The sequence below is a fragment of the Lates calcarifer genome, linkage group LG10 (assembly GCF_001640805.2).
Source record: "Lates calcarifer isolate ASB-BC8 linkage group LG10, TLL_Latcal_v3, whole genome shotgun sequence".
In the NCBI taxonomy this organism is placed as follows: domain Eukaryota; kingdom Metazoa; phylum Chordata; class Actinopteri; family Centropomidae; genus Lates; species Lates calcarifer.
This window is the reverse complement of record NC_066842.1, coordinates 6,388,513-6,409,110: the sequence shown is the minus strand read 5'-3', so window position 1 is coordinate 6,409,110 and position 20,598 is coordinate 6,388,513. Positions and strand designations below refer to the sequence as shown.

Below are 20,598 nucleotides of genomic sequence, written 5' to 3'. Positions count from 1 at the left end.
GGAAACGTTCAAATCCACAGTCTATGTTCACATCTTGCAATGTGGAACAACAATACCCTCTGCTGGCCGCTTAGAAATCATTAAAATTATGGCTGATGGTCCTGTCAGCGTTCATAGTGATCTTAAAGGCCGCTTTGCACCCCTTGTGTTGTGACACAAACACAAAATACACTGTTTTCCATTGTATTTGGTACACCTGGCTAAAACTAATGCAGTCACACTTCTGGAATAAATTCTAACTTCATGAAGCTAGAAAAAGCAATACTTGTCACGTTAATGTAATGTGCACGGAACTTAAAATAAACAAGCACGGAACGTGTGCTGTTAATGGAAGAGAGTTTATTTTTAAATAAATAATTAAATAAATAGATAGCAGAGGATGGTTTCGATCCATCGACCTCTGGGTTATGGGCCCAGCACGCTTCCGCTGCGCCACTCTGCTCGACGCCATAACAGGGGAAGACATGCATATTTAACAACATATTTTCATACCGTTGACAGCAGACCATTTTGGTCTATTAATCCGGTTTTCGCCCATTTTCGCTCTTGCACTTGCTTAAAGTGTGAAATGTGTTACTCATCAACTATTCAAAATAAATGACGATAAAAACGCAGGATAGGAACGAAAGACGCTTCTCCCAAAATAAAAGCACACATTCCTGTAATGTACGGGACAGATAATGGATACATCTACAAAAGACAGTTAGCAAAGCAGCAACATTTTATACACTGTGGATAATGACTATTGGAAGAAACAAGCGTTATTGATATTTACTGTTAACTCTCAGTAAACTGTTAACTCTCTTTCTGTTGGAAAAGGAAGGGGAACCATTATCTGGGGCTTCCTATAGACTGAGGGTATTTATAATTAATTAATTAATTAATTCACTGTAAAATCTAAACGTCCAAATTAACCTTTCAAACACTGCAACATTTTCGTCAATAATGGAAACACGTAAGTAAAATAGGAAAAATGTGTCCTGTCCTATCAGGATCTTACCTTGGCCAGTTACTAGGTGAAAAAAATGTACAGGAGCTCTGTGATTGGTGATATTAAAACTAACCAATCAAAATTTACCGGTAAGAGGGAGGTGTTAAGTTAAACTAAAGTAACGCTGATTCACCGCGCAGTTAGTCTCACGTGCTACAACCTACCTCCTTTGAAACAACGTGTTTGTTATGACTGAATTTTATCGAAAAAACGTAACATAAACCGAGCCAATGAAAAATGGAGGACCTGCACCTTGTGCTGTATATTTTGGGGCAGAAAACAAATACACGAGAAAGACATTTGGATTAAAAATAATCATAATCAGTGGACCACCTGGCTGTTGGGAATGCTGTTTGATACTGAGGGCATTTTGCGTTGATTTCGCCTGGAGCTTGGGCCAAGCAAACTGGTGAGTTTGTTTTAAATGATTTAAAACGCTTACTGGGTCGTATTAAGGGGGTGGTTGTATGGGATTTTGTCTGAAACGTGCTGATGGTTCTGTGCAGCTGTGTTTTTTAGTACTTATTTGCTGACGTGCATTATGGAAACGTTTTGATTTAACATTATTGAGAAACTGTATGCTTGCTGGTTGATAGCTCAGGTTTTTAATGGTGTGTACATATCGGTTGACAGAGGCTTCAAGAATTTGTCTGCGTGTTTGGTGGGTGCACTGACCCTAACCCTAACCTCTAAATATGGGAATCCGGCTATGTTTGTGTGCCTGTTGATTCATGTGATCTTACTTTTTAAAACTGTTGTAGTAGTGCTGTTTTGGTCATATTCTGCGTGCCTTAAACAGAGATTGGTGGATCATAATGAACGTGTCATATTTAGTTTTATACATGAGATCAACTTGTCAGATCTTGTGTGTCTGTGATGCTAATCGTGTGATATTTGAGGATGTTGTAATGACCCCTTTCATATGTGATGAAAGGAAAACAAAATTACATACATTTTGTCCAGTTGCACCTATAATATAAGTTGCACAGATAGGTGCAGTCCTTGCCATTTGCTTTGAGTTTCTGTAATTATGTATTGGCACGCCATCATGGTCAGTATCTCTGTTGCTGTGAAAGAAACACCATCCATTGACAGATCCGTTTGCACTACCATTATAAAGACATACAATGCTCAAATATTCCTCTAGTTTTAACAGTGCTCATACAACTTTGTACGTTGGGATAAACTTTTGATGGTGTGAAACAGGGTTGATGGAATCAGATAAATCTGGAGCAAAACACAAATTGTTTGTCTTTTGAGTACTTACTTGACAGCAGTTCTCTTTTCTGATTCAATTTTGGTTACGCCAATTTTCACTTTAAGCTTTTTTTCCTCATTTTTCCAAAACGAAAATTAAGTAGGCTGGTAAAAAATGTCTCAAATAAATACATTAATGAAATAAGACTGCATCATTGATGTATGCTTTATTCTGCCATTGCTTTCAAAACAAAAGTGATAACAGGCTTTACATAACCCTATGCTGCTCATGGAATTATACTTATTTTAGAAAAGATTAAGATATATTACAAGGATAGCAGTGTAAAACAAAAAAAGTATTACGTGTAAGAGCAAATATTTCAAAGGGCAGTGCCTCCAAAATGTGGATCTTGCAACGGTGTCTATGATATCAAAGTGAAAATGTGGATAAGTTTATGGTCAGTATTTATTTAATTTACTGGACATTAGTATGAGAGAATGCATCTACTCATAGTATAGATACTACTTGTAGTATAGAGGGACTTGGGTGGGATACAAAACCTCTCTATAACTGACAAATGATGAACGCATTCAAGAAACATTCATGTGTTACTCGCCAGACACCATTTTCTGACAGCATGGTGCAGCCTGTACCCTGGATGGATGTGTCTGGCTGCCCTTCTCCCCATTTGGTAAAGGTCAGAGGTCGTTTTTTCTGATCAACCTCAAAATTTCCCTCCGCTTTTTTATTGTTGACGTCGATCCAGGCTGTTTTGTAAACATCTCCAAACACTTCAGTCAGTACATTGTTCTCCTCCTCATTCTGTGGCAAAGCCAGCTGTAAGCCTTGTTGGGAGCAGAACTCGACGGCACTGGAGAAAGAGTCTCTCTCCTTGTTGGACACAAAGTACTTCTGACCAACTTTTCGCACAAAGGCATAGTTTATAGCTGAAGAAAAAAACAAAATGAGCAAATGAGGACATTGTATTCTGATTGAGTGATTGTGATTGATTGTGGGAGGTTTTGTTTATAAAGATATTGATGTTAAGGTTAATGAAATCATAACTAGAGTGCAAAAATCTCACACACTGTCCATCACTTCTACTCAGTTTATGAATGACATTTTAGTTCTTAGTTCTTTTATCAGCTCATCAGCTAAAAGATGCAGTGATGGACAGTGTGCTAGGTTTTTGTATTTTGCCCTCTAGTGTATGAATTTGAAAAAAAAAAAAAAAGATGAACGCACTGTCTCTTACTTCTTGTAACCCTCCCTTGTAGTTGTTGGTTATGATACTTACCCAGCTCTAACTTAACAAGTCTGTCCTTTAAAGCGTTGAGGTCCACACAACTTAAACCAGTGGCATCTGGATGAAACAGATCAAGTTTAGTTACCAAACATTGCAACAATATGGAGCTCACATTTGCATGTACAAATGTGCAACCTTTTCAAATGACAGGCTCACCGTGTCTTCCATTTTCAGCTTCAGTTCTCTTACTGCTGTTATTTTAGTGCTCTAAATGGTTTTTTGATCTTTATGATAATCCCCTTATGTGAAGGATGTGCCATGGAGGTGTCAATTAACTTTTTGTGGCTGAAACAATTAGCTGATCACTTGATAGGCTGATCAGCAGAAAATTAATCATCAAATATTTTAATAATTGACTAACTATCTAACATTCCAATATAAGTGAAGCGTTATGGTGTTACAGAGATGCTGTGGCCTACATATTCTCCAGATATAAGGGAACATGCTTGTTTGATACAGACCCCAGCAAAAATCACATCATCATCATATTTTGTGTTGGCCCTTAGTCTAACAACTAGGCTGGTTGTGTGTTCTTTGTGCAGGATAATAGAGAAATAGAAATTTGCTCAAGTTGTATTTCAACTGCAGCCTCTAATGTAATAATGAACAAAAACAACTACTCAGCTGATGAAAAACAACTCTATAAAATATATATTATTACCTTGTGTACACATAGGTCCAGGTTGTCCATCTCTCCCTGGAGGTCCAAGTGGTCCTGGGGCCCCTGGGCTCACACGTAAGGTTAAGTAAGACAAAAACAAAAACAAAAAAAAAAAACAAAAAAAACACGATGGTGACATGGGATGATCTTGGGAAGTTTGAGGTAGATTATAGGACTGAGGCTACAAAACAAACTAATTTGCCTGTCCAACAGGGAGTTGGCAGAAAGCAGACATAATTTTGTCTGAAGTTTGGTCAGAAATAATATTCTTTGGAACAGTATTGTGATGAAGATAATATTACCTACCTACTCTACCTGGAGGTCCGGGTATACCAGGTATCCCTGGAAACCCAGTGGCACCTGGTTTACCTTCAGGTCCGGGGAAACCAGGTGGCCCTGAGCTTCCAGGAGGACCACGGGGACATTCACATTGACTGTAGCCAACTGGCAACATCAGGCAGAGGGTGCAGATTAAGAGAAGCAGCCTCATTTTCTCTGTGCAGAACTGAAAATCTGCATGAAATATAGTTAAGATGTTTGCTGTATACTGGCATATCAGAAATGTTTTATCATCCATTACAACCATAAATTCAAAGTTTATGAAATGAAATCAAAGGTTATATCACAACATTGATGCTGTAATAAGTATGAGTTGCCACTTGTTGCAACTGTACAACCAACTAAATACATACAAAGATTAGCATCTAAATTTAACCCATTACAAAAGAGAGAAGAGCAGAAAAGAACTCACTGTACAAGTTGAAGGGATCTGTGGGGTGTGCTGCTTCTCCTCTATTTCCAAAGAAAGTAGAACTCATGTATGAGGGATTTGGTGTAAACAACAGATGTAAAGTCTCATGTGGGACATAACAGAGTCCAAACCCCTCCCTCTTTTTTTTAACCAACTTATCCTGCAGAGTGTAATGAAACAATATCTTTTACAAGGCATTACCACACATTAATATGAATTGTTTGCTGATCCCTGACAATTTTAAATCGGCATGATGTGTTTCTGATAGTGTCAAGGAAGGCATAGTTAATGTATCCATGGACGGAGTGTTGAGGATTTGCCAAACATTTCCCAACCAGTTATCTTTATTCATCTTGGCCTCAGTTTGACAAGTATGTTTGTGTTTTCAGTCTTTTAAGTTCCTGCAGTTAGCCACAGTGAAGTTTTCAAGCACAGCTACAGTATGCTTTTCATTATAACTAGAGATCTTGGCTGGAGAAAGGAGGTGTTTAATGGTTTGTTCAAGGAGACGAGGAACATTACTCAACACCTTATAAATTTCCTCTGCCAAGATCTGTGTAGAGATCTATAGTTCCATGTGGAAAGTATGCATGGTATCAGGCCAGTGAGGAGGATCTGTGAGGTGTTTTTCATGGGTCATTTTGTGAATGTTTTCTGCTCCATGTTTGTTCTGATATTCAGAGGTGCTTAAGAGCTCAAATCAGATAAGAACACAAATCATGTTAAGCATAAACTGAGCATGTGGATGCTAACAGTTGAGAGACGTGCCTTGGTCAAATGGCACATTCTGGCACCACACTGCACCCTGCTGGACAGTTTGATACTATGGCTGGGTGATGTCATGGGTCTCATCATCTGTGATTGAGTGTTGAATGTTGTGATTAACAACAGCGTAAGTTGACAGATTTTCTGTATTTGCAGCATTAATATGAACACATTAGAGTCACAAAAATCCTTTGGCTTATTTGTTTTGTGTTTGAAAGTGAGGTGCGATGGGATGATGATGTGTTTTTTTTTCTTGTTAGAGTTTGAGACATGATACAGGGTTTATGAATTGATTCAATCATAATACAATTACAAGCTCAGTGACAGCAATGTCTGCATTGTCTGCAATTACTGCAGAATACTTGTACTTTTTTCCTCTTTTTCCCTTTTAATATGTAAAAAATATATATGCAGCAAAGTGCAAATAATATTTCTCAAAAATGTAACCTGTGTGTGTGTGTGTGTATGTGTGTATGTGTATATATATATATATATATATATATATATATATATATATATATATAGAAAGCAAATATGTCCAAGAGCATTTTTTCCTAAAATTGTAATCCCCAGCAATGATTCATTTAACATCACCATTGACAAATTCATAGATATTAACACAATGTGACATTTAAGATGGCTGTACAGTACTTTCTCCCAACATCAAACAAACCGAGGACACCTTAAAAACTTTCAATTAAAATAACAAGGGATATGAGAGTTTTCTATATCTGACAAATGATGTCAGCATGAAAATTTTCTGCTTTTTTAGTGTTTTTTTTCTTTTTTTACATCCAGATAATCCTTTTAGCAACCCTGTTAACTTTTCTATTTCGCATTCAGCACATAAGTTAGCTATGCAGCCAAATAGCTAAAATGTTCATGTGTTCATCTTTACTCTTGAATGATTGAAAAGAGACTGTTCCATTGCTGTACACTTTATTGTGGAATATGCTTTCAGAATATCCTCTGTTGTTTGTATATAGATATATTATCCTTCTTTTAAATTGTTTACTCCAATGATTTTTCATATAGGAATGTGTCTGCGCAACAGTAATAATGCCATGCTAATGATGCAGTTACACAAGGCTTTAGTAAGGACTACGTTGTCGTACATGGATAATGGTTTTGTGAAACAATAACTTCTGAAAGCAACAAGTGGTGATATAGGTCCTTGACACAGTTTTCATGTCATTCTCAGGAGAATGATGATACATTTAACATCAAAATTTAGAATTTGTGTGACATTTGGATGAATGTATTTGGATAACATTTGTTTCAATAGTTACAAAAACTCACTTAATTGAAACTGAAGACAGACATTTTATAAGATACAATACATGAAAACACTTGCAAGGGATATGAGGCATTTCTATAACTGACAAATGACACCATTTTCTGACAGCATGGTACAGCCAGTATCCTTGATGGATGTGTCTGGCTGCCCTTCTCCACATTTGGTAAAGTTCAGAGGTCAGTTTTTCCAATCAACCTCAAAATTCCCCTCTGATTTTTTTTATTGTTGACATCACTAATGATCAGTACATTGCTCTCCTCCTCATTCTGTGGCAAAGGCAGCTCTAAACCTTGTTGGGAGCAGAACTCGGTGGCCCTGGAGAAATAGTCTCTCTCCTTGTTGGAGACAAAGTATTTCTGACCGACTCTCCGCACAAAATTATAGTTTATAGCTGAAAAGAAAAGATGGAAGAAATCAGGAATAAATTCCAGTATAACAAAATATCAGACACTATGATCAAGGTGAAATATAGGCCTGTGTCACTGTAACAAAGCTATAGCTACATCAGGTAAAGTTCCAAATTCAGTTCAGGAAAGTAAGTTTGAAATGAAAATATATATTTTAAAAAAAATTTTTTCAGTTCTCAGCTCTCATTTTATCCCCTTTTCCTTTTCCTTTACAGTGATATAAAACTAACAGTATCATGCAAAACCAGTGAAAGGGTCCTAAATACTAATGTTATGAAAAATAACATTTACCTTTTGTTCATGATGTTTAACAGAGGTGTTGACTCACCTCTACTGTAATCTTTTAGTCCTTTAGTGCTAAAACATGAGGTCAAGTGCATACACAATATGTATAATACTGTAAGACAGAATTAATTTCAGCAGCCTTAAACCAAAAGTGTGAAAAAGGAGAAAAGTCTTAAGGGGTTAAATCATATTGTCTAATAAGTTAGAGGGCTTTAAGTGTAACAGAGTTGAAGCAGCGCCAATGTCTCAACATTAAAAGCATAACAAAGGCGTGTCCACTACTTGTTTATGTGTTAACCCCTTTGTCTGACAACTAGTCACCATGGGAAAGGCCATATTGTGAAGTCAAAAAGGTTTATCCTTTGTTGAGCATGAAAGTATTCAAAGATTTTAATATAAATCTTCCAAATTTTTTGACCTGACACTGATAGTAGACAACAGGTGACTGAAATACATTGGGCCCATCCACTATGAAGCTTTGAAGTACTCCCTCAATTATGTGGTAATCCTTGCATTATATTTCAAGATGTCTTATGTGCAAGTGGCAGCACAAAAAGGTGTCCTTACTACTGAATCTGCACTGAGCTCATAGAATCCAATACACTGTTTTCTTTTCTGCCACAAGGTGTTGCAAAGGTTGCTGCTTCATCACCACTCTATGTTGCAGAGAGGAGACCTGAAGTGGTTTTATCTATTGTCTCACTGTTTTTCATATCATTCAGGGACTGCAGATAGATCACAATCTTTTACTCACAGGTTTTCAGACATTTAGTCAGAGATCTATTAAAACAGGTTAACAATGCCTCTAGTCATGGAAATATTAAACTCAATGTAGAGTTAAGAGGGCAACTTATATAAACATTCATTTTAAAAATATGATATAAAAACATAAATGAGATAAACTGTCTGTTCTGCTGCGTTAAGACCCAGAGAGAGGGACAGGAATAATTAAAAAAAGAACAACAAAAAGCAATCCTTATTAGTCCATCAGTAGTCAGCTCTCAGATATTTGTTACATCCGTGCTCAGTCATTTCAAATGTTGATATAACCATTCGCTGTTTGTCATTAAACTTTTTATGCTGATGCATAATCCTACAATGTCAGGATTATGAAGTAAAACTGTACAACTGCACAGAAAAGAATGTATGTAACTGTGGAAGTGAATCTGAGATGCCTGACAAATTCTGTCTTGGCAGAGGTTTTCATTTTATATTGCAGTGAGTTGAAGTGTTTCACAATATTGGTTTAATTCCTGATAGTCTTTATAAGAAATAACATGCTTGATGTTTTGTTTTCCATTTTCAGTAATTTCAGCCTGTTGCAGGGACTAGACAATAGGACAATGTCATCCATCTCAGCGTGATGGGTTGGACATAGGGTTGCAAAGGGGTGGAAAATTTCCAGTAAATTTCCAGAAAACTGTCCATAGGAAGTTAAACTGGTTGAGATTAAAATAGGGAATTTGAGGAATATTCCAAGTTGGAAACTGGTAAAATGTTTTATAATTGATACTGAATAAATAAATAGAAACAGATGAATGGATGAACTCTCTTCAATAAACTGCTAAATCAAATTGAAGAAGAAACAGCATCACAGTTGAGCTAGCTAGCACCATAATAGCTAGCCTCTTGAATACAAGTCAAGTCAATTTATATTTATATTTATATTTATATAGCACTGAATCACAACAGAAGTTATCTCAAGGCACTGTACATATAAAGCAGATCTAGACCCTACTCTTTGTATTATAATATTTATAAAGAGAGACCCAACAGTTCCCACCATGAGCAGCACTAGGAAACAGTGGAGAGGAAAAACTTCCTTTTAAGAGGCAGAAACCTCAAGCAAAACCAGACTCAAATTGTCCATGAAATGGTGTTAGGTAACTTAGCATCTCTGATTTTCTGGTTAGGTAGCTACTGTATAAACACATTTTAATTTGTTTTTTCCTCATTAAACTTTAATACCACATATCAAATCTATTTACCTCAGTTATATCATCAAACCTTACTTGATTCAATGTAGTCTGTGGGCTCAGATGCAGTATTGTGGCTGTAGTGAGCAGGAGTCTCAAAATCCATAGAATCTGGAAGCAAACATGTTGGAATTTACGTGGCATCAGAGTGGCACTTAAAAGTAAAAAGGTCCAACAGATTCAAACAAATTATTGGATCCCATAATACGACTCTGTGCCTGGCCAGTGCCCATTCCATGCTCCCAGTTTGTATCTGAGGCTTTCCAGTAAGAGTTTGAAATCCCAAACCCAGTATAACTAATTATTTTCTCCAACTTTCAAAGCACCCTCCACACACACACAAAACTCTGTCGTATGCTGAGTTGTACTTTTCTCAGTAGGTAAATTAATCTTTATAATTGATACTGGCGACATGCTGCTATAAATTACATTGTGTTGTAAGATTTATAAACTCAAAGTTTTTCTATAATGCAGTCTCAAGAAAGTTTCAACACTAGGATCTTCAAAAAGTATTGTTACTCAACAGGGATGTAGTGTGTTCACCTCTTCTATATCTAACAACAAGTGAGTGTAAGTACTGAAGCTTCTTTGTGCAGGGCAATGACAACACTGAAATTTGCTCAAGTTGTACTACAGCTGTGTGCTGCATTTTCCTCTTGGTCCTGGGTCCCCTTAAAAGCAGGGGGACACATATGGTTAAAAATGGAGAGATATCTTTGCTATTTTCAGGTGCTTAGTGGGACAATACTGCAAGGTTAGCCTGAAGATGGCAGCAGAACTTACCAAAGTCTGGTTTACCTATATACCACTGCCTTGACCCGTCTGAGGTCAAACTGAAATATGAAGCTTTTCTCTTTGTGTAACGATATATAACCTATAATGATAGTGGTGCTACTGTGTTTGTTTTTCTCAAGAGACTATGGAACAGTTTCGTCCATATTTGTGGAAACAATGTCTAACAGGCCTCAGGTTTTTTCCACAACAGCAGTTAAGAGACATTAGAGAGCTGTCATTGTCAGGTTATGTGCTGTCAGTATCTGTGGTGCACAACTTATTGGAGCACATCATAGGCCTGTATGACCTGATTGATAAAAGATATCTGTTCCCACTTATCAACAAGCACATATTGTGTTTGTTAAGTATGATATAAGGAGGTGGTGGAGCTGTAGCGTTGGGCACCATCCAGATCTCCAGCTGCCTTCCAGTCTCTGGTGTGCAAGAACTTAAATACCACTGATGGAAAAATCATGATTTCCTTTTGAAGGTTTTTGGGGCTAGCACCAGCCTGTTTTCTTCCACCAAAAGACAATGAGACAAAAGCAAGCTGACCATAGAACATATAGTACATGACTTTTTTGTGTCCATAATAGTCTGCATATTTAATGCAAAAATAGAATAAGAAAAATAAATACATAGAAAGACTGGGGTCACAAGAGGACCCAACATAGTTGATATTTTAGTGGTGCACATTTGTAACAAATTTGTGATTGATAATATCATATACATCCAGGCCCGGGGGTTCGAGGCCTATGGGCAGTTGCCCACTTTGCCCAGTTGGAGATCCATCCATGTGGCAGTGGCGTGGCTGTGGGGATGGTAGTGCTGGACAGACAGAGCCTGAAGAACAACAAATGTGTAACTGTCCAAATACTACTGTCTGAACTTTGTCTTTCTGTGGAAATTAATAAAAGATAATGGGTTATATTTGGAGATAATACATAGGTGTATAAAAATATTGTGTCCCTAATAGCTGCCACATTTACTGGATTGGCCAGTGATGTTACAGAATTCAAAAATAATCAGATTCATATATTTAATAATGAATAATCATTCAACAGCAATATGACACAGAGACTTGGACATCGTGTCTTCTATCAGACACGAGTTTCATTTTTATAGATTTTGCTATATAAACCAACATCCAGATAATCTGAGGACACACCTGAGACACAGACCTTTAACACCGTTCCAAATAAAACAACTCCGCTCTCACACTCAGTGGCTTGAGGCATAAATGAGATTACTCTGTCTGAGAGACTCCCTCAACAACTCTAATAAGCTGCTGGCTGTATTGTCATTGAATCGGTGCCATCGAAAATCTTTTCCCCACTCTAAAACTGAGCAATTATGTTTAGTATGTTTGTAATATTCCCATAAACCAATAAGCCCCAACTGACAGAAAGTAAATTTCACACTCGCTCACAAATGAAACTTTGTGTTTGTTTCCCTGTAGTTTCTAGTTATTATATACTATGTATACTCTATTTTATGTGTATTGTGCATTGCTCTTTGGGATATTAGACTCAATACCTTATTCTTCTTATACACAGCATTTTGATTAGCTCATCATTTCAGAGTCATAATAAGCAAACAGTGCTTCTTTAGTTGGAAATTAGATCGGTTACAAACAGTTCTTGTAACACGACATTTATAGAATGTGAAATCATGCAGGTATACAACTACATCTGTTTACTTTAAATCTAGAAAGCACATTCAAAGAATATGAACAGATCTTTACTGACAGATGAAACTGTGACAAACTGCAGATAGAAATCTGAAATAATAAAAAGTCATAAATGTCAAACCGGACTAAAAATTAAACTAAACTAATAAACTAAACTAAAAAATTTTTGCCTGAGGAAGTAAGTAAAAATATATGAAAAGTGGTAAATTGTGCCATGAGCATAAAGCAAAGGATCAAAAAGTATCATAAAGCCACAGCAGCAGGCAGCTTTAGCCCTGTTTGAAATTCACCATTTAAAACCAAAAATAGCATCTTTTGTTCTCTTCAATTGCCTGTAGTATCACAATGATTATTGTAATGATGGAAATAAGGATCATGATGGCAGCCAGGACTGTGGCCCAGATGTTGAGGCAGCAGGCGGTAGAACCATAGTGTCAGGCACCATCCAGATCTCGAGCCACCTTCCGGTCTTTGGCCTGGAGGGACCAAAGCATATTGGTTTTAATGGTGGATTCATAGTCATCCTCAACCTCAAGGGACCTAAAACTGCCAATGCTGAGCACAGACTCAATCTCTGTATCTCATGCAAAAGCATTAGATCCTTATTTGCTGCAAGTGTGTTGTTTCTACTTCCATTCTTCCTTTTCCAGATATGATTGTTACATCTGATTCTGTCTTCAAGGATGTGCAGTCTTTTTTCTTCTCATTTCCAAATGTTTTTTCATATTTTTAAAAATATTTTATTGTTTTATTATTATACATTTTAAGCCAAATAATATCTAAAACTTAGTTAGGTCTGCATCTTACTGGTCTCCAAAAAAGATTATAAAGCCTTCACATTTTGTCAGATGACACTAAACCTCTTTTTTTCTTTCTCTTCAAACAGGCAATATAGAAAAAATTGGCACACAGATGATGAACTTACCTTGACGGAGAAGACGGAGAGAGCTGCAAGTCCGAGACAACAGGGGTTTGAGTCAGACAGAGGGACCAGATGATGTGGTTATTGGGGGTGGCTCAATGGGAACATTCACAGTGATGTCCAGGAGGCCCATCATACCTCTCCATCTGCAATGGGACAGCGTCAGCTGGGTAACCCCCAGGATTCATTCACTGTAAGTGTGGATTTCCTTTGAGATTTTGGGTTTTTTTTGTTTTGTTTTTTTCCACCCAAGACCAATGAGGTAAAAGCAGCACTGCACACTTGTGTTGATTGTGGCTTTGGCAGACGTACAATACATGACTTTTTTTCTTTCTTAAAAAAATAGCACTGAGGACACAGTACATTCTGTCTGTTAAACAGTCCTTTAAATTTCCCTCAACCAGACGGTTGTTAGACATATTTCACTCTACGCCATCACCCTCACGCCCAAAAAATTAGGCCTTCTTTTGTAGGTCTACTTTTAGAAATGTGGTTGTTGCATAACTACAACATTATGTGAATAAGTACTGCAAGGAGGTGTGTTTCAGTATACAGGTAATACTCTGATTCAGAATATCCTAACACATGTTTTGCCATGTTGTGCATTTATCTGTGTAAACTGTAGATTGTGTGGACAGTGTTGGGAATATGTTTCTAGTTTAACAACACAGGCCAGCAGTAATCCAGCAGTTTACAAAATAGAAGCTACTAAGACAAAATAGTCATGTTCTTTCTTGACTAATGTAAGTAATTAACAGATAAGTAAAAATGTTTTTCGTCTATCAAAATTATATACAGCACAAGGTAACACAGGGAAAATATCACACTGTAATTGTAGAAAATTTAGAAAATGCCAGTGTGTATACAACCACAGTATTTCTTTTTTACCTTCTAAATCCCACAAACACACTCAAGAGTTATGAAACAGAAAAGTTGAACTTTAATTATGAACTGAAACAATTGCTGAAGACAGGAAAACTGAATTTAATGTCTGGCATTCAAACACAGCAGTTGTACAAACATGGATGAGTTCCATTTAAGGCTTTTGTGATGCAAATGAGATAACAAGTGTCTGTTAAGTTTCTGTTTTGCATGCGTAAGGCAGCTAAAATTATGTGATCAGTGTAAAGCAGAAAGTATCACCAAGCCACAGCAGCAGGCATCTCTCACACTAATTGAAATTTAGTATCTGTGTCCAGCCACAGTTACAGTGAATGTAATAATGAATAGAAGCACACCAACAGCAGCCAGGATGCTTGACACAATGTTAAGGATGCGGGCAGTTGAGCCGTAGTGTCTGGCACCTTCCAGGTCCCCAGCCACCCTCCGGTCTCTGGCCTGAAAAGACAAAAGCACATCTCATAATCCCCATGTGGCAAATTTGATTGCGCTAACCTGTACTTTTAAGAATCCACCTTTTGCCTTGCTGTTCCACTTTTCCCACTTTTTGATAGATATGATTGAAAAACATAACATCACTTTGGACTGACAAAGTGCAATAATGCAATAATTTCTGAAGGAAAACAAAGTATAGGATTTGGTGTACTGGCCTACTATTTAGTGGAAAAAAAAATAGCTTACTACTGTAAATTTTGCAAGATGATTTTGAAAATATCTATACAATCCATACCTTAGTGGAAAAGGTCGTTAAACTAGAGACAGACAGAAACAAAAGCAGAGCCTATGACAAATGACATGTCAGTTGTTAAGTTTAAAAGCGTAATTTATGTGACAGCGATCAGGGAGCAGCTGGTCAGATGTTAATAAAGTATAAAATACTCCTAATATTGTTAGTATTATTATTGCTAAAATTCTTACTTTTTCTAAGAATTTTTTTCTACTACTAAATTTAACTGAAATTGCGATTTGAGCTGATGCGATTTGCAAACTGCAAAGGCTGTGATTATTTTTACTACAGAATGTCAGTGAATGAGTCGTCCTTTTTTTTTTTTTAGCTGTCTCACAGTTTACACACTGAGTACTGCAAGAGCAACAGACTTTACAACCAAATCTTGTCTTTAAATGACCAAACCATAAAACCGGTATTATGACGAGTTAAAAGCGGCTGACAGTGTCAACAGGCCGGCAAGAGAGATAACTGAGCTGTGACCAAGATGCCAACTTTGTCTGCAGTGTTTCCGCTATATACATTTTGTAGCGCTGGCCCACCACAGGAAAGTTATTGCCAAATCCCCAGTTGAGAAAATAGTAGAAAGAACTAGCTGACATTAAATTAGACTTGAAAAATCACCATTGGCATCAGTATGACCGATGTAAAATTAAGGCCAGAGAACGTAGTGCTACTGTATGTATTGTGAGAATTGTATTATGGTTAATTATATGTATGTTCTATACCTTTCTGGTTAGGATAAATAGTGAATCCTGAACTGAAGCTTGAGTTTCAAAAATTATATTGCAAATTAAATCGCAATATCTGTTCAGAAAAATCGCAGTTAGATATTTTCCCAGAATCTCTCAGCCCTAATTGGTACATTAGTGATGTAATTCACAAGCTGTTCAGAACCGTCACATATAAACTCACCTTGATAGAAAAGATGAGAGCCGCCAGTCCGAGGCAGAATGGGTTTGAGTAGACAAAGCAGCAGAGGGACCAGATGATGTGGTCTTTGGGGGGCTCAGTGGTGACATTCACGGTGGTGTACTGAACCACTGTAGGTCCTCCAGGCTGTCCAGGGGGCCCATCATACCCCCCTGTCTGCAATGGGACAGCTTCAGCTGGATGTCTTGAAGGATTCATCGCTGTCAGCTCAGCTGTAGTTTGGAGTAGAGGGAGGTGTGCAACAACTTAATGCCACTGTTGTTGAGTTCCTTTTGAAGGTTTCTGGGGTTAGTACCATCCTGTGTTTTTCCCCACCAAAGCCAATGAGACAAAAGCGAGCTGACCACACCTGGCAGAGAGTATAAAACATTTTGCTTTTTAAATAAAAGTCCATAATACACTGCAGATTTAGTTCAAAATCAGAATGCTAATAATGCTGATAATAATAACAATAATAATAAATAAATAAATAGGAGCAAGCAAGAAATAATCCCCTTGAAGATGAAGGATCAAATGTAATTGATATTTTAGTGGTGCACATTTGTAACAACTTGATATTGATAATTTTCTCAACATTCAAATGTGAAACAGGGCATATGGTAAAATTGAATTTTTCCAACTGCTGAGATAGTATACTACCAATTGTAGATGGTGTACAGTAATAGTACATATTTAGGAGACAGACTTGGTCTTGGCAGGGTGATGATGTAGAGTGAGATACATCTAGATGAGAGATCTGATATCAGTGGTACAGAAGGTGACAGTGTTTTTTGTACTAGGAAATTACAGGCAGGTAGGTGCCAGGTGTTTGACCAAACAACTGGGTCAAGCACAGAACAGATAAAGCTCTGCAGTTTTTGCAGTAAACCCAATGATGTCAGATTCAATCTGTTGTGCTGCTACTTAATGAAACTTCAAATTAAATGAAAATGTTTTTGGTCAGTCTGGTCAGTTACATTTCAGTGTTGATGCACACTATTCTCCTCTAATCAATGCAAAAAGGAAATGGGGGAGTTGCTCAATTGCTGAAAAAATAAATGTATAAATAAATGGATTGTGGGTGATGGCCACATAGATCCACAAAACTTAAAAGAACTGAAGCATTCAATCTTGCATTAGACTCTCTGATGTCTCTTCGTGAGGTTTAACTGGCAGTAGTATCAAACAGCAGAAGTTTGACATACATGTCATTTCACACATATTGTATTATTTCCTATTCACTTCAAACTGTGAAGTATGTTCATATTTTTTGCATACTCACTCATAGTATATCTATGCATTACATTAACGCACATCCGGACAATCACTGCCACCTTCCAAAATTTTTGCACTCTACACTTTACACTTTACTTTTTAATTATGTATATTTATGTTCCTTGTAAATATAGTTCTTGCTTCTTGCTCTTTACTATAACTGTCCTTTAGCACCAATATACCAAGACAAATTCCTTGTATGTGCAAACTTACTTGGCAATAAAAAGTCTATTTTATTTTATTTTATTATTCTATTCTATTCATAGAAATGCCATAAAAGTTATTAACTTCTACATTAGGCTGCAAACTTCATTTCAACCCTCATATAGGTATATATAAAATAACCTGTGATGATAGTGGGGGCATTCCTTATGCTTTTCTCAAGAGAGCATAAAACAGGTGGTCCATATTTGTGGAAACAATGTCTAACAGGCTCAGGTGACTTTTCCACAGCAGCAGTGAGAGACATCAGAGTCGTCATGTTAGGACATGCACTGTCAGTATCTGTGGTGCAACGATTGGAACACACATAGCCCTGTATAACCCATAAACATTAATACAAGGAATCTGTTCCCATGTTTTAACAGGCACATATGGTGTTTGTTATGCATGATGTAAGCCATCTGGCCCTGTACAACATTTTCTTGTAGACACACTCTGTGAGGTGTAACAAATGTTTTGAGTTCATTTCCATCCTGAGAAACCATTTGCAAAGCCAGTTTTTAAAATACTCAATCAAGTGATGTTTACATAGGCGTTTGCTTGCTAGCAGTCTTCTTGCTACACAGCTTTGCATGTTACTGCCACCAACTGTTGAGTAGTGTGCTAGTGTGAAACCAGAAGCAGGAATGTGTATTGTCACCTTCATGTTCTCCTGCACATGCATTGTTGTAACTGGGTCGCACTTGTATAGACATTGCTCTATAGCCCTATTAGTACAAAAAAAAATCTACAGGGTACCTTATAAATTTATACTCAGCTTAGAAAACTATGCATGTTTTGTTCTTAAGGCTCTGTGCTTCAGCACATTCAGTTTGAAAACAATGGATTCTACATTAAGTACCAAGGCTGAGCTTTAATTTGAATTGTTTTGAAACAACTATGTGGTAGCTCTTTTAACACATAGTCCTCAAAGTTTAGGGGTCCAAAAGTAATTGGACAGCTACACATGAAGTCAGACATTCATCATGTTTAATATTTTGTGGAAAGTTCATCAAAACATACAACTTTGTTCCAGAGCTCTTAACGCTTTTGTTTTGCCAACTGCAGTCTGGCCTAGATCAGTCTAAATGGCACCTGTCAACTCTCAATCAGCACTCACTCATCAGTTCTGAGTGTGTTTGTGTGTGAACTAACAATACCACACAGCTGCCCAAGACACATTTAATAGCTATGTATCCATGTACTTTTGAACCCTTGCAATTGGGTGTGTGTTTAAAAGGGCTATATTTCACACACTTTCTGTATGTAGATGTAAACTGACTCAAATTAAAGCTGATACTTGGCACTTAAATCTAGTATCAATTATATTATTTTAAACAGAGCCTGAAGATTCTAGGCTCCATACCTTATTCTTCTTACACACAGTATTTTGGTTTCTTCATCAGTCCTCTCTCATTTTTTTACTCCAATTTTATGAAACACTAGTTTGTCTTGGTGTTGTCTATAACGCTGGGTGAAGCTTTGTCAATAACTATCTTCGAGTCAGTATAAGGAAATGGTACACCATGCCACCATTGCTTCCTGTTTCCGCTATGGGTGGAGAGGCTCTTTATATTAAAATTACCATCAGTTACAGATTAAATACTGTTTATTTGTAGAAACGCTATAATTGTGAGTATACAGCTACAATCTGTTTTTACCTTTAAAAGATCATAAAGCACATTTTAGAGTTATGAAACAGAAACTTTTATTGACAGATGAAACTGCTGTGACACAGGTCTTGCTGATAGGAAGTCTGAATTTAATAACAAAGTCTGGCATAAATGTCAAACTGGACTAAAAATTGTCATCAAGAAAAGATGGCTGAGTTCCATTTGAGACCAACAAAAAAAGCTAATTAATCTTGCTTCAGGAAGAAAGTAAAAATATATAAAAAGTTGCAAATTGTGCCAATAGCATAAAGCAAAAAAAACAAACAAACAAACAAAAAAAAAACAAGCATCATGAAGACACAGCAGCAGCACAGCACTCACACTATTTGAAATTTACCCATTATAACTGTAATGATAATTATTGCTGTAACTGTAACTGTTTAAATTGTAAATGATCATAATAATCATGAGGAGGATCAGGATGGAACCCACAACTGTGGCCCAGATGTTGAGGCAGCGGGCAGTGGAGCCATGGCGTCGGGAACCATCCAGATCTCCAACCGCCTTCCGGTCTCTGGCCTGGAGGGACCAAAGCATATTGATTTTAAAAGTGGATTCATAGTCATCCTCGACCTCAAAGGACCTAAAACTGCCAACGCTGAGCACAGACTCAATCTCTGTAATCTCATGCAAAAGCTTTAGATCCTGATTTGCTGCAAATGTGATTGTTTTCTCCCTCTTCTCTCCATTCTTCCTTTTCCAGATATGATCGTTACATCTCTGATTCAAGGATGTCCAGTCTCCTCGTTTATATCATTATCATTTAGAAATGTTTTTCATATCCTTTTTTGTACTTTATTGTTTCATTTGTTTCTAAAATTTTAAGCCTAATAATATCGAAAACTCAGAATTATTCTTGTCATGTTCTTAGTTAGGTCTGCATCTTACTGGTCTGTAAAAAAAAAGAAGAAAAAAAAGATGGTAAAGCCTTAACATTTTTCTATTAACTCTATCTCAGCATTTGAAGATGACACTTAAACTCTTTTTTTCTTTGTTTTTAAACAGGCAATAAAGAGGAATTGGTAGACAAATGATGAACTCACCTTGATAGAGTGGATGAGAGCTGCCAGTCCGAGGCAGCAGGGGTTCAAGTGGACAAAGCTGAAGAGGGACCAAATGATGTGGTCTTTGGGGGGCTCAATGGGAACACTCACAGTGGTGTACTGAACCACTGAAGGTCCTCCAGGCTGTCCAGGGGGCACATTATACCTCCCTGCCTGCAATGGGACAGCATCAGCTGGGTAACCCTCAGGATTCATCGCTGTCAGCTCAACTGTAATTTGGAGTGGTGGCAGCAGCAAGGTGAGCAAGATCTTAAGTGTCACTGTAAGCGTTGATTTCCTTTTTAAGGGTTTGGGGGGGGGTTTCCCACCCAAGACCAATGAGGCAAAAGCAAACACACCACATTTGTCTTGGTTGTATGTGACTTTTTTTTCTTTCTTAAAAAATGTCATGAAGAGTTCGCAGATTATGTACAGTAGTACATCTGTAGTACAGTAGTACATCTGTTAAACAGTCCTTTGAATTTCCCTCAACCAGGTGGTGGGTTTCAGGCATATTTCACTCTACACCATCACCTGTAGAAAAAAATGAGGCCGGTTGCAGGTCTACTTTTAGAAATGTGGTTGTTGCATAACTACAACGTCATGTGAATAAGCCCTGCAAGGAGGTGTGTTTCAGTATACAGGTAATATTCTGATTCAGAATATCCAACACATGTTTTGCCATGTTGTGCATTTATCTGTGTAAACTGTAGATTGTGTGGACAGTGTTGGGAAATAAGTTTCTAGTTAACAACACAGGCCAGCAGTAATCCAGCGGTTTAGAAGCTACTAAGACAAAATAGTCATGTTCTTTCTTGACTAATGGAAGTAATGAACAGCTGCA

General features: G+C 37.3%; 3 protein-coding genes and 1 long non-coding RNA gene across 4 annotated transcripts; 1 reads left to right on the top strand and 3 right to left on the bottom strand.

Annotated features, from left to right (window-relative positions):
- The first annotated feature begins 1,115 nt into the window (after positions 1-1,115).
- Positions 1,116-19,856, top strand: LOC108883049 (uncharacterized). The gene is made up of 3 exons (XR_001960868.2): positions 1,116-1,400; positions 12,988-13,216; positions 19,717-19,856. It is a non-coding gene; the product is annotated as an uncharacterized LOC108883049 (long non-coding RNA).
- On the bottom strand, positions 2,401-5,048 carry LOC108883044 (pulmonary surfactant-associated protein D). The gene is made up of 5 exons (XM_018675908.2): positions 4,908-5,048; positions 4,463-4,669; positions 4,157-4,219; positions 3,487-3,552; positions 2,401-3,136 (listed from the first exon to the last, which is right to left on the bottom strand). The coding sequence occupies exons 1-5, from the start codon at positions 4,972-4,974 to the stop codon at positions 2,754-2,756; spliced, it is 786 nt and encodes a 261-aa protein (XP_018531424.1). The 5' UTR covers positions 4,975-5,048; the 3' UTR covers positions 2,401-2,753.
- LOC108883048 (dispanin subfamily A member 2b-like) lies at positions 13,941-15,877 on the bottom strand. The gene is made up of 2 exons (XM_018675912.2): positions 15,566-15,877; positions 13,941-14,361 (listed from the first exon to the last, which is right to left on the bottom strand). The coding sequence occupies exons 1-2, from the start codon at positions 15,779-15,781 to the stop codon at positions 14,206-14,208; spliced, it is 372 nt and encodes a 123-aa protein (XP_018531428.1). The 5' UTR covers positions 15,782-15,877; the 3' UTR covers positions 13,941-14,205.
- On the bottom strand, positions 18,730-20,216 carry LOC108883046 (uncharacterized). Its single transcript, XM_018675911.2, has 2 exons — positions 19,755-20,216; positions 18,730-19,230 (listed from the first exon to the last, which is right to left on the bottom strand). Exons 1-2 carry the CDS (start codon positions 20,214-20,216, stop codon positions 19,045-19,047), a joined length of 648 nt encoding a protein of 215 aa, XP_018531427.2. The 3' UTR covers positions 18,730-19,044.
- Between the last annotated feature and the right edge of the window lie 382 nt (positions 20,217-20,598).